Consider the following 27,943-nt stretch of genomic DNA (forward strand, 5'->3'; position numbering starts at 1 on the left):
GGTACCAAAAGTCCAAAAGTTTTTGTATGATAGTGGCCAAAAATCCTCACTAATCGTAAAGTGTGATTCTTTTTCGAGAGCCGTTTTGTTCATGAGCTACTCTATCACCACATATATATACAAAAAAGTATTTCATTCCTTCTCATAAATTTAAAATACTCGTATATATAGAAATAAAGTTATTGTATTGATCTCTCTTTTACTAGTTCGTAGAACTTGGAAACATTTTGTGACGTATGTTAAAAGAGAAAATGAGTATTTAGTACTCCATTGTCTATAAAGTGTAATTATTTATAAATTAATCTAATTTATTAAAAAAGAAAAATTATATTATAAATTAATCTAATTTGGGACATTAATCTTGACTAGAACAAAAGTGTATCTTGTAGCTGGGGTTTAAAATTAGGTCAAAATTGCCATACATAATACACCCACCTATATTTTAAACGATTCCATTGTCACCAAACCAAGAACAAAACCTCAAACGCCTCTCTCTCATTGCAATTTGTATTGGGAGAGAGACCAATAAGTTATTAAAGTAGTAATTGAATGTGTAAATTAGCAGCCGTCCGATTTCCATTTTTATCAAACTCACCAGGTAATGTTCTCCGCTAACAATTTGTGTTAGTAATCAAATTGATTCATTGTGCTCATATCTGATCTGGGTTGTTTAATTTCTTGAAAAAGATTCAGTCTTTAGCTATTTTTTATAATATTTTCAAGTGCGAAACTATCTTTCTCATATATGCTATCATAGGTTTAGTATTAGACCAATTTCCCCCGGTTTTTAAAATAAAAATCCAAGCTTGAATATTAGTTGTTCTTCATAGTAATTATCACCAATTGGGTTCTATATATTCATAAGAAATATTAAATTTTTACCATATTTTTTTGTGGGAAGGTAAGATATGTATAAGTTCAAACCTCAATTTAATTATATACCCAGTATAGAGATTTGTATCTCCTCATTGTATTCATCACCAAATGGGTGTATTATATTTCTAGGAAATATAAGATTTTTACCAATTTGCCATCATCAATTAGTTAGGGCAAGACTATTTTTTTCCATAAGTATATTCTTAGCTTAAAAACTCAGCTATTTGTCATATCTTTAGACTTTAGTGGTTATTGCATTAATTAATTTTTCATAATCATGTTCTTGTAGAAAAGAAACAATTTTTGTGGACTACACTGTAATCTTGGTGAGTTGAATGGATACGAGACGTTTATTGGAGAACAATGGAAATGGGTTATTCCCCGATTCAGGAATAGGGTTTCTTTGGTGTTCAAAAGATGATAACTTTTCTCAATCTGCTAGCTTTTTCGCAAGTGTTGGGCAGATGGGTAGGGGTGGTTTTGGAGGTGTGAACCCTAATTCAGCAAACTCTACAAGTACCCACGATAATGAAGGCGTCAAACTTCCGTGTTTATCGAAGGTTGTTTCGACACCCGAATCAAGTTTTATGACTGTTGAAGTACCAAAAATGGATGCAGATGAGGGTGTTGTCAAGAAGAAAAAAGGTGGTTTGAAATTAAAAGTCAAGATCGGGAATCCTTCGTTAAGGAGGTTAATTAGCGGTGCAATTGCGGGAGCAGTTTCAAGAACATGTGTTGCTCCGTTGGAAACGATTAGGACTCATTTGATGGTAGGGAGTTCGGGACATTCTACTACTGAAGTTTTTCAAGATATTATGCACACTGAAGGTTGGCCTGGCCTCTTCAGGGGTAATTTGATCAATGTAATTCGTGTTGCGCCTAGCAAAGCAATTGAGGTATGACTTTCCTTTTGCATATTCTTCATATTTGCTTTAAATTTGATCTTATACTCGTGCTCCGTGCATTGGTTGAATGTCTTCCCTATGTAGAACTGGTAGTATCTTATAGTATTTTAGTCATAATTGTATGTTATCTTCAGCTAATTTAGTGCAAATATGTTGTCGTATAGTACTTTAATGCCTCAATATGCAAAATGTATCACTCTGCATTGTGGTTTTATTGTTTTAATGACGTTATCTTGATTTTCACATGCTTCATTATGTTCATATGTTGTCGTATGCAATTGTGGTTTTAATGACGTTATCTTGATTTTCACATGCTTCATTATATTCAACATGTTGTCGTATGCAATATTTTGCAGTTATTTGCTTATGATACTGTCAAGAAAAGTTTGGCTCCTAAACCCGGAGAGAAGCCAAAACCGCGTATACCAGAGTCACTAATTGCAGGCGCTGTTGCTGGTATCAGCTCAACCATATGCACCTACCCTCTTGAGTTAGTTAAAACCCGACTCACCGTCCAGGTAATAAATCGAATCTTTTAACATAAAAATTGAACTTTTGCCTTTTTATTAACGGGGACATACCTGCGTTATGTACTACTTCTAACAGTTCATATTCATATTCATATGTTTATAATAAAACTTACCTAATAGTGAAATTAGTCAAATAAGTTGCACGGGTTAAGCATATCCAGCGTAGGCCCTAAAATGTGTGCAACCTACTACTGTCTATACTTATATTTTACAACAAGTTAGGTTATCGTAATAACTTGTTTTGTAATCATAGTTTTGCGAATTGTTTTATGGCTGTATTTTATTCAGAGAGGTGTGTACAAGAATCTTGTAGATGCGTTTATAAAGATTGTGACAGAAGAGGGACCCGCAGAACTCTACCGGGGCCTCACACCAAGTCTAATTGGTGTAGTCCCGTATGCTGCCACAAACTATTTTGCATATGATACGTTAAGGAAAACGTACAAGAAAATCATGAAAAAAGATGATATTGGGAACATTGCAACCTTATTAATTGGATCAGCAGCTGGCGCGATTTCAAGTAGTGCAACCTTCCCACTTGAAGTGGCACGAAAACATATGCAGGCTGGTGCTGTAAACGGGCGGGTCTACAACAACATGCTTCATGCTCTTTTGACCATTCTTGAAAAGGAAGGTGTGGCGGGTTTGTATCGAGGTTTGGGACCCAGCTGTATTAAAATTGTTCCAGCTGCAGGGATTTCATTCATGTGCTATGAGGCGTGTAAGAAAATACTAGTCGAGAAAGAAGACGATGAACCATAAAAGAATCGAGCCGAGAAGGGTAAGTTTAGATTTTGGCTGTTTTTGTTTTCAGAAAGATACTACTGTAATAAAACTCCAAAAGATTCGGTTTTTATGGGGATTTTGTTTCGGGGATAATTTTTTTTAACAGAATACATTTTTTCTTAATAGATAGAGGAAAAAGTTAGTTGTTTTGTGTTATGATCAATTTGTGATTCGAACGTATACTTGATGTAAGATGACATATTTTGAATGAGGAATTTGCATTATGGAATTCGTTTTTCTTATTTGCTTGATTGAGGATAGCGTTTAACTGAATCATTGTTTATGATACGAATACAGTTTATTTTGTTTTGTAATCGATTTAAGATTTGCTGAAAGCGTATTCAAATGCTGTATCAAAAGGTCCTACATGAGTCATCGTACTAGTGAATGTATTGTGTTGAATTTGCTTTGTTATACATTGTAGATTTATTTTTTTTTCCCAGCAAACACACACTTTCTATCTAACGAGACTCGAACTCTATCTAACGAGACTCGAACTCATAACATTTGATGAGATTCTTGATACTGCTAGGTCAGAAGCCCTTTAGTTCTCAATGTACATTCATGACTTTACGGCGTGATGTTTCATTTAAGTTTTTCAAATTAGACAACATCGTTTTCACAACCTTTGTTCAACACCCAAGAAGTTAGAACAACCCGAATGAGTTCATGATCGATAAAATTTTCCAAAACCTTGTCATTTCACAATCAACGTTACAGATGGTCTAAGCTACTCCACCATTAGACACCCATACATAATATTAACATTACGAATTATGAATCCATAATCCAATTAACAAGAATATTACATGAAAATGTTGAGAAAAAACAGGATAAAAAGGACCAACAATTAAATATTCATCAACAAAATAAAACAGTGGCCATAAATCTTTAACTAAGGGTGCGTTTGATAAAATTGAATCATTTAGTGCTGAATGATTCATGGGTCTGAACAATTCAGAGTCTCTGAATCATTATGGTTCTGAATGAAAACTAACTGTTTGAGAGTTATGCTGAACTAACACTCTGAACGATGAAAATTACCATTTTAACCTCCTGTATGCTATAAGGCCAAATGAAATTAACATTGTTTGATTTGTTCTTATATGCAATATTCTACTACATTTATGAAGATAAAAACGCTATTAATAGCGGCAGATGTATAATTTAACTATATATGAATACATATGTTACTGTATTTATTTAATCTTTTGAACAATAAAGATAACATTGAATTAAGTTAGCCAAAACAAAATTCCATACACACGTTCATTACAATAAATTAGAAAATGTTGGTGAAAGTTAAAAAAAAAAAAAAAAAAAAAGATAATTACGTAACGCCTTGAAGGTTCATATTTAAATTTGGTATACAAATCATAAAATGACATAGTATGTACGTGTTTTATTACGTGGAAGTGAATATAAAATTACTACGTAATAGAAAAACAAAAATATAATAATATACTACAGTTATGTTTAGTAGTACTAATATATATTAGTACTAAATATAATATATATATTAATAAAATTAATACAATATATTTTATAATAGTACTACAATAATATTTAGTACTGTAGTAAGTAGTATTAATAATGCACCGTAATAGAATAGCAAGAAAATGCAAGGTGGAATAAAATTTGGGTGCAAGGGGTAAACATGGAAACATGTGTTCTATGAATGGTTCAGAGTGTAAATTGACGCTGAAAGATTCTGAGGTTATCATTTAACGCTGAAAGATTCTGAAGTTATCATTTAATTCAGAGGTAACACAAAATTAAATCAAACACCTCCTCGCTGACCGAATCAGATTTGGCCTTCTGAACCATCCATATAATATAATGGCTGTTAAAGTCCATACAAAAGCTTCTTTAATCCAAAAATTAACCCCCAATGTAACTTCCAACAAACAAGTCCAAAATGAAACCATCTATCCATTAGTTAATCACTAAATATTTTTCAATCTCAACTTGCAAATACTAGTACTAGATACCAACTATATATAGATATTTAATTTTTGTCAGCAAAAAGTAAATATAACCATAAGACTACCATTTCTTCGATGATAAAATGCTAGCCAACCGCTATCAATCCCTTACTCCCAGCCATCGCAATCACCGCCACCATAACCGCCATCACCGCCACCATAACTACCAGAAAACGCTGCAGTTGCAGGAGGTGGCGCATAGTAACCAAAACCACCCGAGGTCCCACCATAGTCTGAATTCCCATAAGAATTATCATTCCCAAAACCACCAGAATAACCAAAAGAATTACCATTACCATAACCACCAGAGGTCCCACCATAACCCGAATTACAAGAGGTCCCACCATAACCCGAATTACCATAGGTCCCACCATAACCCGAATTATCATTCCCATAACTACCACCGGACCCACCATAGTTCGAAGACCCAAAAGAACGTTCAACCCTTAAACCGCCAGAATTACCATAAGAAGTATCATTACCACTCCTAACATCACGACCGCCAAACTTGTTCGATCCATCACGACGATTATCAGCATACGCAGAATAACTTTCAGCATACTGACCCAGCCAATCAGGTGCATCCAGATCAATTTCAGGGAATGTTTTCACCGGGTCGGGCACATCCGACCCGGTTACCTCAACGGGTATATCCTCATACGCGTCGAAATTAATACCCGTCGTATTATTTTCCCCATTTTCAACTTCATTTTCGTTTTGGTTGATTTTCAGTTTGTTGAAGTTTTGTGAGAGAGTGTCGTGGTGTACGGAACTCCGTACACCGGTCCGACCGGTAAAGTGGGAGGTGGAACGGAGGTGAGGAGGTTGGTAGTTGGGTCGAACCGGATGACGAAAGGGTTTAGCAGCCACGTCAGCGTAAGAATTGGAGAAGTAAGAATTTGACATGATTTTTTTTTGTTTTTGTTTGAGGTAAAGGAAGAAGTTGATAGATGAACAGATTATATTTGCATTTTGTATGTTTGTATGTATGTAATATATAAAATAATAATAAAGTGAAATAAAAGAAAATGAAACGTTTTGAAGAAGAAGAAGGTGATTGGGGTGGGGGGGGGGGGGGGGGGGGGGGGGGGGGTTGTGTTTTTGGCAGTGGGTGGTAAAAATGGGAGTTTTATAGAGGGGGTGTCTGTCCCTGTATTTTCGGAGCGTGAAGTCCAATCACCTGCAAGGATTAAAGTATCTTTTGTTTGTACAATTTATTTATTTTATTTATTTATTCATTATTCGTATATTGAAAAATTGCAAAATACAGAAAAGTAAATTATACTATGTAATTTTCTAGCAAATCTTGTATTTTACACGGAGTACTGTGAATATGGAATTTACGGAATATACAGTTCCATGTATATGAACGGAGTATATGGTATTTTATAATTATTATTTTTGAAAAGCAAGCAATGATATATTATCAGCGAAATTTGTACAAGATGGAGGAGCAGCTAAGTTGCACAGATATGCATGATCAGCATATACACGAGTCATATAACAGACATCTATTACATACAAATCAAACAAAGGGAAAGCGAGTGAGTTGTAGAGATAACAACCTAGAATGCTTAATCAGAATGCATAACTTCCAGGATCCGTTAGCCATGTGTGTCATTCGAGTTTCTTCCGTTTAATCATTCTAGAGATCCACTCAAAAGATGCAACTTGAATTTCATTCAGAGTCATAGGCGGCGTCCAACACTTACCACGAAATACTTTATTGTTCCGATTTTTCCAAAGTAAATATGCAGTACACCATTCAACAGCCATCCAGATTGATTTACCTTGGTTCGATAACTGCTTTGGTGAACCACCCCGAAGAATCTCGCCCATACTAAGGTTTACAAAATTCCCAAATTTCCACCATTTGAATATTCGATCCCACACATCCAAAGAGTGTGTACAAAAGATCAGACTATGTTCCACGGTCTCTAAGTCATTGTTGCAAACGGGACACCGTACACTATTTAAATCTATACCTCTTTTGTCGAGCTCGATCAACACTGGTAACCTTTTCTTTAACGCCCTCCAAACGAAAACTTCGATCTTCTTTGGTACAAGGTTGTTGCGTAACGTTTCTTGGCCTGGAGTGACATGAGCTAATACTTTTTCTTCGATGATTTTAGTGAGTTTACTAACCGTTAAAGTGCCATCATTTGCCCCTGTCCAGCTCCAACTATCTTTGTTCCCGACGTCAAAATTATAAGCGTGAATGTTGTTGGTGAGAGACTGCAGTTCGCCATCTGTCCGCCCGAGGGATCTTCTGAGCCACTTCCACATCAGAGTTATGTTTCCACCCACATTAATGACTCGATCAGATACTAACGCTTCCTACTCAGATTTAAGTCGAAAAAGTCGTGGATATTGTTTACTCAATGCATCTGTCCCAATCCACCTATCTGACCAGAAGGTTGTGCTGCTCCCGTCCCCTATTTTCTTCTCAAAAGAGTTGACAAAAGTAACTCCGAGATCTTCGATTGATTTACCTGCACGAATTATGTTGTTCCAAACTCCCATAGCTGGAGTGTTAGAGTTTAACAATAAACCACCGTTAAAACCATAAATGCTATGAATAACGTTGGTTCATAAAGCGTTGGTTTCGGTTTTGAACCTCCACCACCACTTCCCCAAAAGTGCTAGATTTTTACTTTTTAGAGAACCAATATTTAAACCCCCCAACCCATATGAAAGTAAGGTGTTTTCCCATTTGACCCAAGAAATATTGTTACCCGAACCCGAACCGCCCCAAAAGAAAGCTCTCCTCACACTCTCAAGTAATTTGATCACACATGGGGGGGCACGAAACAACGAGAAGTAGTACAATGGAAGACTAGACAAAACCGCCTTGATGAGAACTAGTCGGCCTCCGAAAGACATCGATCGCATTTTCCATTCCGCGAGTCTCGACTTGAATTTCTCAATTACCGAATTCCAATCCAATGGTTTATTCATTTTCGCGCCAATCGGGAGGCCAAGGTAAATGAAGGGAAAGTTACCGGCTTTGCAACCAATTTTTTGGGCTAAATCAGTAACATTATCTTAAGATACACCCACACCATACAAACAGCTTTTATGCAAGTTTACTTTTACACCCGATGATAACTCGAAGCACTTAAGAAGACACATAAGATTAGCGGCATTTCTCCTGTTCTACTCGCCAAAGAATATCGTATCGTCTGCATATTGTAAATGTGAGATCAACACATTATCATTACCCACCATGATACCTTTAAACAACCCTTTATCAGTTGCGGCCTTTGTGAGAATATTAAGACCTTCGGCTGCCAAAATAAATAAAAAAAGGGATAACGGATTGCCTTGTCGGACACCCCTACCAAGATTAAATTCACCCTTTGGGGATCCATTAATCAAGATGAAGATCGAGGCCGATTGCAGGCATGTCATGATCCACCTTATCCATTTGGACCCGAATCCCATACTAATCATTACTTCTGACAGAAATTCCCAATCTAGACTATCGAAAGCTTTTTCGAAATCCACCTTAAATATGATACCTTTTTGTCGTTTCTGTTTCAGGTAATCCACAGTTTCATTAGCGATCAGAGCCCCATCTAAAATATATCGTCCCTTTAAAAACGCACTTTGTTCTTTCCCGAAAAGATGTGGTATCACTTTTTTCAGACGATTGGAAAGAATCTTTGCTACTATTTTGTAGTAGCTACCGATGAGGCTGATGGGTCGGTAGTCACTAAAAGTCATCGGGTCAGCCTTCTTTGGGATTAATGAAACAAATGACGCATTGCATGAAATGACCCGTTCATATACATTATAAACGATTCACAATAGTTGATTACATTGCGAGGTATTTGACCTCTATATGATACATTTTACAAACATTGCATTCGTTTTTAAAAGACAAACTTTCTTTACATCGAAAATTGACAGGCATGCATACCATTTCATAATATCCACTATCCAACTATAAATTAATTTAATAATAATCTTTGATGAACTCAATGACTCGAATGCAACGTTCTTCGAAATATGCTATGAAAGACTCCAAGTAATATCTTTAAAATGAGCAAATGCACAGCGGAAGATTTCTTTAACACCTGAGAATAAACATGCTTTAAAGTGTCAACCAAAAAGTTGATGAGTTCATTAGTTTATCATAATCATTTATTTCCATCATTTTAATATACCACAAGAATTTCATTTCCAGTTCTCATAAATATACGTCCCATGCATAGAGACAAAAATAATCATTTATATGGTGAACACCTGGTAACCGACATTAACTAGATACATATAAGAATATCCCCTATCATTCCGGGATCCTCCTTCGGACATGATATAAATTTCGAAGTACTAAAGCATCCGGTACTTTGGATGGGGTTTGTTAGGTCCAATAGATCTATCTTTAGGATTCGCGTCAATTAGGGTGTCTGTTCCCTAATTCTTAGATTACCAGACTTTAATAAAAAGGGGCATATTCGATTTCGATAATTCAACCATAGAATGTAGTTTCAATTACTTGTGTCTATTTCGTCAAACATTTATAAAAGCGCATGTATTCTCAGTCTCAAAAATATAAAGGGTAAAAAGGCAAATGAAACTCACCATACTATATTTCGTAGTAAAAATACATATAACGTCATTGAACAAGTGCAAGGTTGGCCTCGGATTCACGAACCTAAATTAATTATATATATTTATGTGTTGGTCAATATTTGTCTAACAAATTAGGTCAAGTCATAGTGTACCACAATTCTAATGCTCGAGACTAATATGCAAAAGTCAACAAAAGTAAATTTGACTCAAAATAATTTCCAAAAATCTATACATGATTAATATATAGTTTAAATATCGTCGTTTTATATTTTTAAATATTTTTAAAAGATTTATTAGAGTAAATAATATAATTTATTTATTAATAAATAAAATTTTATATTAAATTTATATAATAAAATATACTTTTATATATATCAAGTAATAAAATTTATAGGGTTCATTTAATATCATAAAGATAATATGATAGGTATTATTAAAGTAAGTTATTACACGTAGTAAAATATGTTTGTATCACATATTTATTTGATAAAATAATATCTATAATGATAGTAAGTAAAAGTTGTATTATTTTGTAATAATAATTATTATTATAAAAATATCAATATTGATAATTACTAAGATGACATTATGATAAAACGATAATTCTAATTATGATAACTTTAATATTTACGATAATTTTTAATATTATCTTTAAAATAATAATTCTATTTAAAATAATAATAATAATGATATTTTATAGTAACAATGACATTTCTATTAAAATGATAATTTTTGTTAAAATGATAGTTTTAATACTAACGATACTTTTAATAATAATAGTAATGATAAAAATAATAAAAACGATAATTTTATCTAAATCAATATCTTATAATATTTTAATTTCATCATGATACTCTTACTCATTATTTCCTAATCGTTTCGTTTAATAACTTTTAATCGTCTTTTATATCTTGTTCATAATAATGATAATAATATCAATCAAAATAATTAGGTGTTACAAATATTTGTTTTAATTACACTAATATTAATAATGATAGTTAATATAACATTATTAACGATAATACTAATAATTATAATTATCTTAATGACAATATAGTAATAATAATAATAACAATAACAATAACCATTTTTAAATAATGATAATAATAATAATAATAATACTAATAATAATAATAATAATAATAATAATAATAATAATTGGATAATAATAATAATACTAATTATAACTTTAACGAAAATAACGATAGTAATAATAAAAAAAAATAACAATTTTTAATGATAAATCCCTTTTATTGAAAAAGATAATAATAATGATAATAATAAGATAAAACTAGAACGACGATAAAAACGACGATAATAATAATCATTTTTAATAAAAATATCGAAAATTCAATTGATTATAACTTCTAATCCGTTCATCGAAACCATTCGATATCTAAAGGAAAAGTTCTTAATTTTTCGCTAGCTTTCCAAGGACATGCATATCTTATACCTTATCTCAACCGCAAGTGTAACTAATTCAAGATTCAACCTAACTTGTCTAAGGGCAATATCAAAAGTACAAGTATGCATAATCCTAAATACTCGAGCACTAATCAGGGATACACTATTAGTATGTAAAAGTTAAATTATGAGTACTCACATATCAATATTGAGATTCAATATTGCAGGAAAGGTACGTAGACGCAACAGAAATGATAAACACTATATTGACCTCACGAGCATACCCATGAACCATACTCAATCACCTCCATAGCTATAACCCATAATTTTCTTAATCCTATCCTACTCGAAAAACAATTTCGAAATCACTCGGACAGCACTCCGTCGTAATATTTTATGTATACTAATAATATCTTGAAATAATACGGAGTAAATATATATATGTAAATCGATTGAGAGAGTTTAGAGAAAAATATTTTCAAGTTTCTATGAAATAATGAAACCTATTGAATTCTATTTATAATAGATTTTTGAATTATTAAAGTGAATTATTAAAGTATGAATTATTAAAGTGAATTATTAAAGTGAATTATTAAAGTATGAATTATTAAAGTGAATTATTAAAGTATGAATTATTAAAGTGAATTATTAAAGTATGAATTATTAAAGTGAATTATTAAAGTTAAAGTAAAGTAAAAATAAAGTAAAGGTAAAGTTTAAGTATAGTAAAAGTATAAAACTATGTACGTATAATACGAGTATAAATATATATAATATTAATTTAAATCGTTATATATATTTAATAAAATAAAATATAAATATCGTTATCTTTATCATACTAGTTAAGTAATGAGTTGTCAAAAGTGGTTCTAGATATTTATAAAAGTTATATACGTTTTAATAATAAAGTTCTTTTTAAACTGAAAACGTTTTTGTACGTTTGAAACTAAATAGATCAATCGAGTCTTTATGAGATTCAATCTTCCACTATCCTTTGTCTAGTTCTCAATGATTGACAATTTGTTCTTATTTATAAATCACTTTACCATTTTCTGAATATTGTTAAAATGGAAAGATTTCTCAAATCAACGTGGGCCTTTCAACAGAGACTTGTAATCATAATTCAATATATCTGATAATTCAATCATTTGATCTTATCTTCTAATTCCATTGATAAACATTTTGAAACAGATACAATCATATAAAGTATTTAATCTAATATTTTGTTTACATTTCAAGTTATAATATATATACATATATACATATATAATCATATTCGTTTAATGGTTCGTGAATCGTTGGAACTTGGTCGAGGTTGAATGAATGTATGAACATAGTTTAAAATTCTTGAAATTTAACTTAACAAATATTGCTTATCGTGTCAGAAACATATAAAGATTAAAGTTTAAATTTGGTTGGAAATTTCCGGGTTGTCACATTGCAGCCCCTTGATATCTCACCTGAGTCCCAAAACCATTTTATGGCCGAGATGAGTTCGTCCTTGATGATGTGCCAAAACTTTTTGAAGAAACGGAGATTGAACCCATCCGGCCCCGGAGCTTTTGTACTTCCACACTCATTTATCGCATCAGATATTTCATTTTCAGTCACGATTTCTTCCAATTTTTCTGCATCACTGGATGATAACTTCGGGTACCTAAGTTCTTCCAAACTAGGTCTCGACCCAGTTTGGGCCTCAAAAATCTTCCTAAAATGCATCAGCGCAGCTTCTTTTATGTCGTGAGGGTTGTCAGCCCACTCACCGTTTGAGATAATGCCACGAATGTTGCCTTTATTATAACCCCTTTTAATTACTGAGTGAAAAAAATTGGAGTTTTCGTCCCCTTCAAGTATCCAACGAACTCTTGCCTTTTGTTTTAGCATGTTTGATTTCACTTTATCTTTTTCTAACCATCTCTTCCGCGAGTCCCTCCATAGATCTCTCTCACTTTCACTCAACCCCTGTGTTTCAGCTTTCATTTCGAGGTCAAAAGCCAAAGACTTAAAAAATTCAATTTCCCCATCTAGATCCCCAAATTGTTGCTTACTCCACACCTTCAATGCATCTTTGACCTTCTTTAATTTATTCCTAAACACACAATCCTTTCGATTTCCATCAATTTGAGTGTTCCACGCATCTCTAACAATTTGTTCAGATCCCTCCACGTCGAACCATTCATCAAAGACTTTAAAAGGTTTAGGGCCAAAATCCTTGTCATCTTCTTTTAAGACGATAGGGCAGTGATCAGAATGCTCTCTATCCAAGGCAATCACCGACAACCCCTTCCAAAGGTTGTGAAAATTTTTGAAAACAAGAAAGCGATCTAGTTTACTGTACTTTATACCACCGTCGCTGACACGAGTTGAAATGTCCCGTTCTTATTGATTAAAAACGTTCCATATTAATTGATTTCGTTGCGAGGTTTTGACCTCTATATGAGACGTTTTTCAAAGACTGCATTCATTTTTAAAACAAACCATAACCTTTATTTCGTAAATAAAGGTTTAAAAAGCATTACGTAGATTATCAAATAATGATAATCTAAAATATCCTGTTTACACACGACCATTACATAATGGTTTACAATACAAATATGTTACATCGAAATCAGTTTCTTGAATGCAGTTTTTACACAATATCATACAAACATGAACTCCAAATCTTGTCCTTATTTTAGTATGCAACAGCGGAAGCTCTTAGTATTCACCTGAGAATAAACATGATTTAAACGTCAACAAAAATGTTGGTGAGTTATAGGTTTAACCTATATATATCAAATTGTAACAATAGACCACAAGATTTCATATTTCAATACACATCCCATACATAGAGATAAAAAAAAATCATTCATATGGTGAACACCTGGTAACCGACATTAACAAGATGCATATATAAGAATATCCCCATCATTCCGGGACACCCTTCGAATATGATATAAATTTCGAAGTACTAAAGCATCCGGTACTTTGGATGGGGTTTGTTAGGCCCAATAGATCTATCTTTAGGATTCGCGTCAATTAGGGTGTCTGTTCCCTAATTCTTAGATTACCAGACTTAATAAAAAGGGGCATATTCGATTTCGATAATTCAACCATAGAATGTAGTTTCACATACTTGTGTCTATTTTGTAAATCATTTATAAAACCTGCATGTATTCTCATCCCAAAAATATTAGATTTTAAAAGTGGGACTATAACTCACTTTCACATATTTTTACTTCGTCGAGAAGTAAGACTTGGCCACTGATTGATTCACGAACCTATAACAATATATACATATATATCAAAGTATGTTCAAAATATATTTACAACACTTTTAATATATTTTGATGTTTTAAGTTTATTAAGTCAGCTGTCCTCATTAGTAACCTACAACTAGTTGTCCACAGTTAGATGTACAGAAATAAATCGATAAATATTATCTTGAATCAATCCACGACCCAGTGTATACATATCTCAGTATTGATCACAACTCAAACTATATATATTTTGGAATCAACCTCAACCCTGTATAGCTAACTCCAACATTCACATATAGAGTGTCTATGGTTGTTCCGAAATATATATAGATGTGTCGAAATGATAGGTCGAAATATTGTATACGTGTCTATGGTATCTCAAGATTACATAATATACAATACAAGTTGATTAAGTTATGGTTGGAATAAATTTGTTACCAATTTTCACGTAGCTAAAATGAGAAAAATTATCCAATCTTGTTTTACCCATAACTTCTTCATTTTAAATCCGTTTTGAGTGAATAAAATTGCTATGGTTTCATATTGAACTCTATTTTATGAATCTAAACAGAAAAAGTATAGGTTTATAGTCAGAAAAATAAGTTACAAGTCGTTTTTGTAAAGGTAGTCATTTCAGTCGAAAGAACGACGTCTAGATGACCATTTTAGAAAACATACTTCCACTTTGAGTTTAACCATAATTTTTGGATATAGTTTCATATTCATAATAAAAATCATTTAAATCAAATTTTATCATAGTTTTTAATTAACTAACCCAAAACAGCCCGCGGTGTTACTACGACGGCGTAAATCCGGTTTTACGGTGTTTTTCGTGTTTCCAGGTTTTAAATCATTAAGTTAGCATATCATATAGATATAGAACATGTGTTTAGTTGATTTTAAAATTCAAGTTAGAAGGATTAACTTTTATTTGCGAACAAGTTTAGAATTAACTAAACTATGTTCTAGTGATTACAAGTTTAAACCTTCGAATAAGATAGCTTTATATGTATGAATTGAATGATGTTATGAACATCATTACTACCTCAAGTTCCTTGGATAAACCTACTGAAAATGAGAAAAATAGATCTAGCTTCAAAGGATCCTTGGATGGCTTGAAAGTTCTTGAAGCAGAATCTTGACACGAAAACAATTTCAAGTAAGATTTCCACTCGAAATAAGATTGTTATAGTTATAGAAATTGAATTAAAGTTTGAATATGATTATTACCTTGTATTAGAAGATAACCTACTGTAAGTAACAAAGGTTTCTTGATCTTGAATGATTACTTGGAATGGATTTAGAAAACTTGGAAGTAAACTTGCAATCTTGGAAGTATTCTTGATTTTATGAAACTAGAACTTTTGGAATTTATGAAGAACACTTAGAACTTGAAGATAGAACTTGAGAGAGATCAATTAGATGAAGAAAATTGAAGAATGAAAGTGTTTGTAGGTGTTTTTGGTCGTTGGTGTATGGATTAGATATAAAGGATATGTAATTTTGTTTTCATGTAAATAAGTCATGAATGATTACTCATATTTTTGTAATTTTATGAGATATTTCATGCTAGTTGCCAAATGATGGTTCCCACATATGTTAGGTGACTCACATGAGCTGCTAAGAGCTGATCATTGGAGTGTATATACCAATAGTACATACATCTAAAAGTTGTGTATTGTACGAGTACGAATACGGGTGCATACGAGTAGAATTGTTGATGAAACTGAACGAGGATGTAATTGTAAGAATTTTTGTTAAGTAGAAGTATTTTGATAAGTGTCTTGAAGTCTTTCAAAAGTGTATGAATACATATTAAAACACTACATGTATATACATTTTAACTGAGTCGTTAAGTCATCGTTAGTCGTTACATGTAAATGTTGTTTTGAAACCTTTAGGTTAACGATCTCGTTGAATGTTGTTAACCCATTGTTTATTATAACAAATGAGATGTTAAATTGTTATATTATCATGATATTATGATATATAATATATCTTAGTATGATAAATATACAGTTAAATGTCGTTACAACGATAATCGTTACATATATGTCTCGTTTCGAAATCATTAAGTTAGTAGTCTTATTTTTACATATGTATTTCATTGTTAATACACTTAATAATATATTTACTTATCATTTAACATAATTAACCAAGTGTATCAATATCTTAATATGATTCATATGTACCTAGTAAGACGTTGTTATAACGATAATCGTTATATATATCGTTTTCGAGTTTCTTAAATTAATAGTCTCATTTTTTTATGTATATAACTCATTGTTAAAATACCTAATGAGATACATACTTATAATAAAATCATGTTAACTATATATATAACCATATATATGTCATCGTATAGTTTTTACAAGTTTTAACGTTCGTGAATCACCGGTCAACTTGGGTGGTCAATTGTCTATATGAAACCTATTTCAATTAATCAAGTTTTAACAAGTTTGATTGCTTAACATGTTGGAAATACTTAATCATGTAAATAACAATTTCATTTAATATATATAAACATGGAAAAGTTCGGGTCACTACAGTACCTACCCGTTAAATAAATTTCTTCCCGAAATTTTAAGCAGTTGGAGGTGTTGACGTATCTTCTGGAAATAAATGCGGGTATTTCTTCTTCATCTGATCTTCATGCTCCCAGGTGAACTCGGATCCTCTACGAGCATTCCATCAAACCTTAACAATTGGTATCTTATTTTGTTTAAGTCTCTTAACCTCACGATCCATTATTTCGACGGGTTCTTCAATGAATTGAAGTTTTTCATTGATTTGGATTTCGTCCAACGGAATAGTGAGATCTTCTTTAGCAAAACATTTCTTCAAATTTGAGACGTGAAAAGTGTTATGTACAGCCGCGAGTTGTTGAGGTAGCTCCAGTTGGTAAGCTACTGGTCCGACACGATCTATAATCTTGAATGGTCCAATGTACCTTGGATTTAGTTTCCCCCGTTTACCAAATCGAACAACGCCTTTCCAAGGTGAAACCTTAAGCATGACCATTTCTCCAATTTCAAACTCTATATCTTTTCTTTTACTGTCCGCGTAGCTCTTTTGTCGACTCTGGGCGGTTTTCAATCTTTGTTGAATTTGGATGATTTTCTCGGTAGTTTCTTGTATTATCTCCGGACCCGTAATCTGTCTATCCCCCACTTCACTCCAACAAATCGGAGACCTGCACTTTCTACCATAAAGTGCTTCAAACGGCGCCATCTCAATGCTTGAATGGTAGCTGTTATTGTAGGAAAATTCTGCTAACGGTAGATGTCGATCCCAACTGTTTCCGAAATCAATAACACAAGCTCGTAGCATGTCTTCAAGCGTTTGTATCGTCCTTTCACTCTGCCCATCAATTTGTGGATGATAGGCAGTACTCATGTCTAGACGAGTTCCCAATGCTTGCTGTAATGTCTGCCAGAATCTTGAAATAAATCTGCCATCCCTATCAGAGATAATAGAGATTGGTATTCCATGTCTGGAGATGACTTCCTTCAAATACAGTCGTGCTAACTTCTCCATCTTGTCATCTTCTCTTGTTGGCAGGAAGTGTGCTGACTTGGTGAGACGATCAACTATTACCCAAATAGTATCATAACCACTTGCAGTCCTTGGCAATTTAGTAATGAAATCCATGGTAATGTTTTCCCATTTCCATTTCGGGATTTCAGGTTGTTGTAGTAGACCTGATGGTTTCTGATGTTCAGCTTTGACCTTAGAACACGCCAAACATTCTCCTACATATTTAGCAATATCGGCTTTCATACCTGGCCACCAAATTTTTTTCTTAAGATCCTTGTACATCTTCCCCGTTCCAGGATGTATTGAGTATCTGGTTTTATGAGCTTCTCTAAGTACCATTTCTCTCATATCTCCAAATTTTGGTACCCAAATTCTTTCAGCCCTATACCGGGTTCCGTCTTCCCGAATATTAAGATGCTTCTCCGATCCTTTGGGTATTTCATCCTTTAAATTTCCCTCTTTTAAAACTCCTTGTTGCGCCTCCTTTATTTGAGTAGTAAGGTTAGTGTGAATCATTATATTCATAGATTTTACTCGAATGGGTTCTCTGTCCTTTCTGCTCAAGGCGTCGGCTACCACATTTGCCTTCCCCGGGTGGTAACGAATCTCAAAGTCGTAATCATTCAACAATTCAATCTACCTACGCTGCCTCATATTCAGTTGTTTCTGATTAAATATGTGTTGAAGACTTTTGTGGTCGGTATATATAATACTTTTGACCCCATATAAGTAGTGCCTCCAAGTCTTTAATGCAAAAACAACCGCGCCTAATTCCAAATCATGCATCGTATAATTTTGTTCGTGAATCTTCAATTGTCTAGACGCATAAGCAATCACCTTCGTTCGTTGCATTAATATACAACCGAGACCTTGCTTTGATGTATCACAATAAATCACAAAATCATCATTCCCTTCAGGCAATGACAATATAGGTGCCGTAGTTAGCTTTATCTTCAATAACTGAAACGCTTTCTCTTGTTCATCCTTCCATTCAAATTTCTTCCCTTTATGCGTTAATACAGTCAAGGGTTTTGCTATTCTGGAAAAGTCTTGGATGAACCTTCTGTAGTAACCAGCTAGTCCTAAAAACTGGCGTATGTGTTTCGGAGTTTTCAGGGTTTCCCACTTTTCAACAGTTTCTATCTTTGCCGGATCCACCTTAATACCTTCTTTGTTCACTATGTGACCGAGGAATTGAACTTCTTCCAACCAAAATGCACACTTTGAAAATTTAGCGTACAATTCTTCCTTCCTCAATACTTCTAACACCTTTCTCAAATGTTCACCGTGTTCTTGGTCATTCTTTGAGTAAATAAGTATGTCATCAATGAAAACAATGACAAACTTGTCAAGGTATGGTCCACACACTCAGTTCATAAGGTCCATGAACACAGCTGGTGCATTAGTTAAACCAAACGGCATGACCATAAACTCGTAATGACCGTAACGTGTTCTGAAAGCAGTCTTTGGAATATCATCTTCTTTCACCCGCATTTGATGATACCCGGAACGTAAGTCAATCTTTGAATAAACAGACGAGCCTTGTAGTTGATCAAATAAGTCGTCGATTCTCGGTAGTGGGTAGCGGTTCTTGATAGTAAGTTTGTTCAACTCTCTGTAGTCAATACACAACCTAAATGTACCATCCTTCTTCTTGACAAACAAAACAGGAGCTCCCCATGGTGATGTGCTTGGTCGAATGAAACCACGTTCTAATAGTTCTTGCAGTTGGCTTTGCAGTTCTTTCATCTCGCTGGGTGCGAGTCTATAAGGAGCACGAGCTATTAGTGCAGCTCCTGGTACAAGATCTATTTGAAATTCAACAGATCGATGTGGAGGTAGTCCCGGTAATTCTTTCGGAAATACATCGGGAAATTCTTTTGCGACGGGAACATCATTGATGCTCTTTTCTTCAATTTGTACTTTCTCGACGTGTACTAGAACAGCATAGCAACCTTTTCTTATTAGTTTTTGTGCCTTCAAATTACTAATAAGATGTAGCTTCATGTTGCCCTTTTCTCCGTACACCATTAAGGGTTCTCCTTCTTCTCGTACAATGCGAATTGCATTTTTGTAACAAACGATCTCTGCTTTCACTTCTTTCAACCAGTCCATGCCAACTATTACATCAAAACTCCCTAACTCTACTGGTATCAAATCAATCTTAAATATTTTGCTACCCAGTTTAATTTCTCGATTCCGGCATATATTATCTGCTGAAATTAATTTACCGGTTGCTAATTCGAGTAAAAATTTACTATCCAACGGCATCAATGGACAACTTAATTTAGCACAAAAATCTCTACTCATATAGCTTCTATCCGCACCCGAATCAAATAAAACGTAAGCAGATTTATTGTCAATAAGAAACGTACCTGTAACAAGCTCCGGGTCTTCCTGTGCCTCTGCCGCATTAATATTGAAAACTCTTCCGCGGCCTTGTCCATTCGTGTTCTCCTGGTTCGGGCAATTTCTTATAATGTGGCCCGGTTTTCCACATTTATAACAAACTACATTGGCATAACTTGCTCCGACACTACTTGCTCCGCCATTACTCGTTCCGACACCATTTGTTCCTTTCGTTCTGTTAACCCCTGGTCCGTAGACCTCACACATCGCCGCGCTATGACCATTTCTTTTACACTTGTTGCAAAATTTGGTGCAGAACCCCGAGTGATACTTTTCACACCTTTGGCATAGCTGCTTCTGATTGTTGTTGTTGTTGCGGTTGTTATTGTTGTTGGGATGATTGTTGTAGTTGCTGTTGTTGTTGTTGTTGTTGTTGTTGTTGGGCCTTTTGTTGTAGTTGCGATTGATGTTGCGATTGTTGGGATAATTGTTGCGATTATTATTGTAATTGCTGTTGTTGTTGTATTGGTGATTCTTATCACCGTTTTCCTCCCACTTTCTTTTGACTTGCTTCACATTGGCCTCTTCAGCCGTCTGTTCTTTAATTCTTTCCTCAATCTGGTTCAAGTTTGTGAGCCATTCTACATGCCTGTTGTATGGAGGCGGGCTCGTGTGAACTTATATCTTCTTGGATTCTTTCCGGTAATCCTTTCACAAACGCGTCGATCTTCTCTTCCTCATCTTCGAACGCTCCCGGACACAATAGGCACAATTCTGTGAATCGTCTTTCGTACGTGGTAATATCAAATCCTTGGGTTCATAACCCTCTAAGTTCTGTCTTGAGCTTATTGACCTCGGTTCTGGGACGGTACTTCTCGTTCATCAAGTGCTTGAATGCTGACCACGGTAGTGCGTATGCATCATCTTGTCTCACTTGCTCTAGATAGGTATTCCACCATGTTAACGCAGAACCTGTGAAGGTATGCGTAGCGTACTTCACTTTGTCCTCTTCAGTACACTTACTTATGGCAAACACCGATTCGACCTTCTCGGTCCACCGTTTCAATCCGATCGGTCCTTCGGTTCCATCAAATTCCAAAGGTTTGCAGGCAGTGAATTCTTTGTAGGTGCATCCTACATGATTTTCTGTACTGCTAGATCCAAGGTTATTATTGGTATGTAGCGCAGCCTGTACTGCGGCTATGTTTGAAGCTAGAAAAGTACGGAATTCCTCATCATTCATATTCACGGTGTGTCGAGTAGTCGGTGCCATTTCCTTCAAAATAGTCAAATGGAACAAGTTAATCATACAGAATATTAAGAGTAGTTAATAGTATTTCGTAGCATAATATGAACTCATTTATAAAAGCTTTTTCTTCATATTAGCGTTTTATAAGTTTAAATTCGGGTAGTACCTACCCGTTAAGTTCATACTTAGTAGCTAATATACAATTCAACTACTACAATTCTATATGAAAAACTGATTATAATAATATTTCGCGTTCAAACTTTTATACAATATTTTACAAACTTACAATACCGCTTATTTTACATAAAGCATGAAATATAGCACACAGTAACTTTGATACAAGATAGTTGTGAAGATAATTCTAGCTAGTACACAAGTCGTTCAGCAAAGGCAATAAAGACACGTAATTCATACGTCCAGAAACAAGTCATGCATTCTGGTTTTACTAGGACTACTTCCCATCCTTGGTCTTGTGGAACATAACCGTTATGGCCGTTGATAAGACATCGTGTTGTAATGTCATCAAAGGGACGAGGGTTACGTAATGACCAACAGTCTCGTAATAACCTAAAAACCTCATTTCTTACCCCAATTACCGACTCCGTCACTTGTGGGAACGTTTTGTTTAATAGTTGTAGCCCGATGTTCTTTTTCTCACTTAGGTGAGAAGCGAACATTACTAACCCGTAAGCATAGCATGCTTCTTTATGTTGCATGTTAGCCGCTTTTTCTAAATCATGAAGTCCTATATTCGGATACATTGAGTCAAAATAATTTCTTAACCCGTTGCGTAAAATAGCATTTAGGTTCTCCGCAATATATGCGTCAAAGTAAACACATCGTAACTTATGGGTTTCCTAATGTGATATCCCCCATCTTTCAAATGAAAGCCTTTTATAAACCAAGGCATTCTTGGAACGTTCTTCGAATGTCTTACAAACTGATCTCGCCGTAAATAGTTGTGCCGAAGAATTCTGACCGACTCTAGACAAGATTTCATCAATCATGTCTCCGGGTAGGTCTCTTAAAATATTGGGTTGTCTATCCATTTTGTGTTTTTATACTGTAAAATAGACAAGAGTTAGATTCATAAAAAAAAATACTTATTAATACAAGCAATTTTTACATATATCATAAAGCATAAGCACACTATATTACATATATTACACCACACGAATACAACTATCTTATTCCGACTCGCTCGTTTCTTCTTCTTCGGTTTTGGTTCGTTTTGCCAAGTTTCTAGGGATATATGATGTTCCCCTAATACGATCTGTCGTTTTCCACAACGGTTTAGAAAAACCTGGTGGTTTAGAGGTTCCCGGGTCATTGTTACAACTTAAGGGCTTCGGGGGTTAACGATACATATAAAGTTCATCGGGACTGGAATTAGATTTCTCTATTTTTATGTCCTTTCCCTTATTATTTTCTTTTGCCTTTTTAAATTCAGTTGGGCTAATTTCTATAACATCATCAGAATTCTCGTCAGAATCCGATTCATCGGAGAATTGATAATCCTCCCAATATTTTGCTTCCTTGGCGGAAACACCATTGACCATAATTAACCTTGGTCGGTTGGTTGAGGATTTTCTTTTACTTAACCGTTTTATTATTTCCCCCACCGGTTCTATTTCCTCCTCCGGTTCCTCCTCTTCCGGTTCTGATTCTTCTTTCGGTTCTGATTCTTCTTCCGGTTCTTCTTCGGGAACTTGTGAATCAGTCCAATATATATTTGACTCTTCGTTATTGTTAGGTGAGTCAATGGGATTTGTGCTAGAGGTAGACATCTATCACACAATATCAAACATGTTAAGAGATTAATATATCACATAATATATACATGTTAATAATATATAGTTTCCAACTAAAATGTTAAGCAATCATTTTTCAAGAAAACACGGTCGAAGTCCAGACTCACTAATGCATCCTAACAAACTCGATAAGACACACTAATGCAAATTTTCTGGTTCTCTAAGACCAACGCTCGGATACCAACTGAAATGTCCCGTTCTTATTGATTAAAAACGTTCCATATTAATTGATTTCGTTGCGAGGTTTTGACCTCTATATGAGACGTTTTTCAAAGACTGCATTCATTTTTAAAACAAACCATAACCTTTATTTCATAAATAAAGGTTTAAAAAGCTTTACGTAGATTATCAAATAATGATAATCTAAAATATCCTGTTTACACACGACCATTACATAATGGTTTACAATACAAATATGTTACATCGAAATCAGTTTCTTGAATGCAGTTTTTACACAATATCATACAAACATGGACTCCAAATCTTGTCCTTATTTTAGTATGCAACAGCGAAAGCTCTTAGTATTCACCTGAGAATAAACATGCTTTAAACGTCAACAAAAATGTTGGTGAGCTATAGGTTTAACCTATATATATCAAATCGTAACAATAGACCACAAGATTTCATATTTCAATACACATCCCATACATAGAGATAAAAAAAAATCATTCATATGGTGAACACCTGGTAACCGACATTAACAAGATGCATATATAAGAATATCCCCATCATTCCGGGACACCCTTCGGATATGATATAAATTTCGAAGTACTAAAGCATCCAGTACTTTGGATGGGGTTTGTTAGGCCCAATAGATCTATCTTTAGGATTCGCGTCAATTAGGGTGTCTGTTCCCTAATTATTAGATTACCAGACTTAATAAAAAGGGGCATATTCGATTTCGATAATTCAACCATAGAATGTAGTTTCACATACTTGTGTCTATTTTGTAAATCATTTATAAAACCTGCATGTATTCTCATCCCAAAAATATTAGATTTTAAAAGTGGGACTATAACTCACTTTCACATACTTTTACTTCGTCGAGAAGTAAGACTTGGCCACTGGTTGATTCACGAACCTATAACAATATATACATATATATCAAAGTATGTTCAAAATATATTTACAACACTTTTAATATATTTTGATGTTTTAAGTTTATTAAGTCAGCTGTCCTCATTAGTAACCTACAACTAGTTGTCCACAGTTAGATGTACAGAAATAAATCGATAAATATTATCTTGAATCAATCCACGACCCAGTGTATACGTATCTCAGTATTGATCACAACTCAAACTATATATATTTTGAAATCAACCTCAACCCTGTATAGCTAACTCCAACATTCACATATAGAGTGTCTATGGTTGTTCCAAAATATATATAGATGTGTCGACATGATAGGTCGAAACATTGTATACGTGTCTATGGTATCTCAAGATTACATAATATACAATACAAGTTGATTAAGTTATGGTTGGAATAGATTTGTTACCAATTTTCACGTAGCTAAAATGAGAAAAATTATCCAATCTTGTTTTACCCATAACTTCTTCATTTTAAATCCGTTTTGAGTGAATCAAATTGCTATGGTTTCATATTGAACTCTATTTTATGAATATAAACAGAAAAAGTATAGGTTTATAGTAGGAAAAATAAGTTACAAGTCGTTTTTGTAAAGGTAGTCATTTCAGTCGAAAGAACGACGTCTAGATGACCATTTTAGAAAACATAGTTCCACTTTGAGTTTAACCATAATTTTTGGATATAGTTTCATGTACATAATAAAAATCATTTAAATCAAAGTTTATCATAGTTTTTAATTAACTAACCCAAAACAGCCCGCGGTGTTACTACGACGGCGTAAATCCGGTTTTACGGTGTTTTTCGTGTTTCCAGGTTTTAAATCATTAAGTTAGCATATCATATAGATATAGAACATGTGTTTAGTTGATTTTAAAAGTCAAGTTAGAAGGATTAACTTTTATTTGCGAACAAGTTTAGAATTAACTAAACTATGTTCTAGTGATTACAAGTTTAAACCTTCGAATAAGATAGCTTTATATGTATGAATTGAATGATGTTATGAACATCATTACTACCTCAAGTTCCTTGGATAAAACTACTTGAAATGAGAAAAATAGATCTAGCTTCAAAGGATCCTTGGATGGCTTGAAAGTTCTTGAAGCAGAATCATGACACGAAAACAATTTCAAGTAAGATTTCCACTCGAAATAAGATTGTTATAGTTATAGAAATTGAATTAAAGTTTGAATATGATTATTACCTTGTATTAGAAATATAACCTACTATAAGTAACAAAGGTTTCTTGATCTTGGATGATTACTTGGAATGGATTTAGAAAACTTGGAAGTAAACTTGCAATCTTGGAAGTATTCTTGATTTTATGAAACTAGAACTTTTGGAATTTATGAAGAACACTTAGAACTTGAAGATAGAACTTGAGAGAGATCAATTAGATGAAGAAAATTGAAGAATTAAAGTGTTTGTAGGTGTTTTTGGTCGTTGGTGTATGGATTAGATATAAAGGATATGTAATTTTGTTTTCATGTAAATAAGTCATGAATGATTACTCATATTTTTGTAATTTTATGAGATATTTCATGCTAGTTGCCAAATGATGGTTCCCACATGTGTTAGGTGACTCACATGGGCTGCTAAAAGCTGATCATTGGAGTGTATATACCAATAGTACATACATCTAAAAGCTGTGTATTGTACGAGTACGAATACGGGTGCATACGAGTAGAATTGTTGATGAAACTGAACGAGGATGTAATTGTAAGAATTTTTGTTAAGTAGAAGTATTTTGATAAGTGTCTTGAAGTCTTTCAAAAGTGTATGAATACATATTAAAACACTACATGTATATACATTTTAACTGAGTCGTTAAGTCATCGTTAGTCGTTACATGTAAATGTTGTTTTGAAACCTTTAGGTTAATGATCTTGTTGAATGTTGTTAACCCATTGTTTATTATAACAAATGAGATGTTAAATTGTTATATTATCATGATATTATGATATATAATATATCTTAGTATGATAAATATACAGTTAAATGTCGTTACAACGATAATCGTTACATATATGTCTCGTTTCGAAATCATTAAGTTAGTAGTCTTATTTTTACATATGTATTTCATTGTTAATACACTTAATAATATATTTACTTATCATTTAACATAATTAACCAAGTGTATCAATATCTTAATATGATTCATATGTACCTAGTAAGACGTTGTTATAACGATAATCGTTATATATATCGTTTTCGAGTTTCTTAAATTAATAGTCTCATTTTTTTATGTATATAACTCATTGTTAAAATACCTAATGAGATACATACTTATAATAAAATCATGTTAACTATATATATAACCATATATATGTCATCGTATAGTTTTTACAAGTTTTAACGTTCGTGAATCACCGGTCAACTTGGGTGGTCAATTGTCTATATGAAACCTATTTCAATTAATCAAGTCTTAACAAGTTTGATTGCTTAACATGTTGGAAACACTTAATAATGTAAATAACAATTTCATTTAATATATATAAACATGGAAAAGTTCGGGTCACTACACGAGTGAATCTCCGACCACCCATTGGAACTTCCAGGAGATTGTTTTCCTCGAGAAATCATTGAATTGTTTTGCTCTTCCTTCCACAAATTCACAATTTAACCTTCCTGATGAATCCCGTACCTCGTTGAAATCGCCACATAGCACCCAAGCGTCATCATTGTGTCTCATGATATTATTAACTGACTCCCAGAAGTTACACTTTAGTTCATCCTTGTGAGGTCCGTACACATTCAAAATTGTAGTGGGTTTCCCAGATGGTTTCCAAACACCTAGTACCGCAATGAAAAAATCATGTACATAAGTATCAGTCATGTCAAATTGATTTATGTCCCAAATTAGCAATTGTCCACCTGATTTCCCGACCATTTCCTTTTGAATATAATCGCAATTACTCGAACCCCAAAGTGATTGTATCCACTTACAGTCCACATAGTGCAGTTTAGTTTCTTGAAATGCAAAGAAACTTGGCTTTTCAATAAAACACAATTTTTTTGCCCAACCAAATTTACTATCCTTCCCAACCCCAAAGCTACGAATATTTAAAGACACTATCTTCATGATAAAACTTAAAGGAAACGAAGTTGGAAAGGGTGTGAATTATTGATATGACTTACTGTTCTTTCTATCTTTCCACTTCAAGCCAAGCTGGTCCCCAAACTCTTTAACCCCGATGCTATCATCTGACGAATTTGAATTGGAGGGTAGATTCCCCTCACTCTTGTTATTAGGAGTTGACTTACTGCACTTAACCTTTGCCTCACAATTTGTACAAATCGATCTTAACGAACCCCTACGAAATTGGCCGCTCCGGGCAACCTTTTTGGCATTCATAATCATCGATGATGCCCTCCAATTGCGAATTTTCAATAAGCAACAATCGTTTCTGGATCGCCTTGAATTGTTCGAACATGTCCCGGCTTTCAATTGTGGTTGTCGATTTGATTTATTCTCAATTGGGGCATCTACAGACGACTTTGATCCTTTACCAGGCTCTACCCCTTCATTTAAGTCTTTTTGGGCTCGCTTAGGCCCAATATTGCTGTTACCTATGGATCTGGACTTCCTTTTTTCATCATGTTTACTA

General features: G+C 33.9%; 1 protein-coding gene across 1 annotated transcript; it reads left to right on the forward strand.

Annotated features, from left to right (window-relative positions):
* Nucleotides 1–389: 389 nt before the first annotated feature.
* Nucleotides 390–3,335, forward strand: LOC139904228 (adenine nucleotide transporter BT1, chloroplastic/mitochondrial-like). The gene is made up of 4 exons (XM_071886158.1): nt 390–598; nt 1,166–1,772; nt 2,138–2,299; nt 2,600–3,335. The coding sequence occupies exons 2-4, from the start codon at nt 1,212–1,214 to the stop codon at nt 3,071–3,073; spliced, it is 1,197 nt and encodes a 398-aa protein (XP_071742259.1). The 5' UTR covers nt 390–598; nt 1,166–1,211; the 3' UTR covers nt 3,074–3,335.
* The last annotated feature ends 24,608 nt before the right edge of the window (nt 3,336–27,943 follow it).

Source organism: Rutidosis leptorrhynchoides, chromosome 4 (genome assembly GCF_046630445.1).
Source record: "Rutidosis leptorrhynchoides isolate AG116_Rl617_1_P2 chromosome 4, CSIRO_AGI_Rlap_v1, whole genome shotgun sequence".
Taxonomy (NCBI): domain Eukaryota; kingdom Viridiplantae; phylum Streptophyta; class Magnoliopsida; order Asterales; family Asteraceae; genus Rutidosis; species Rutidosis leptorrhynchoides.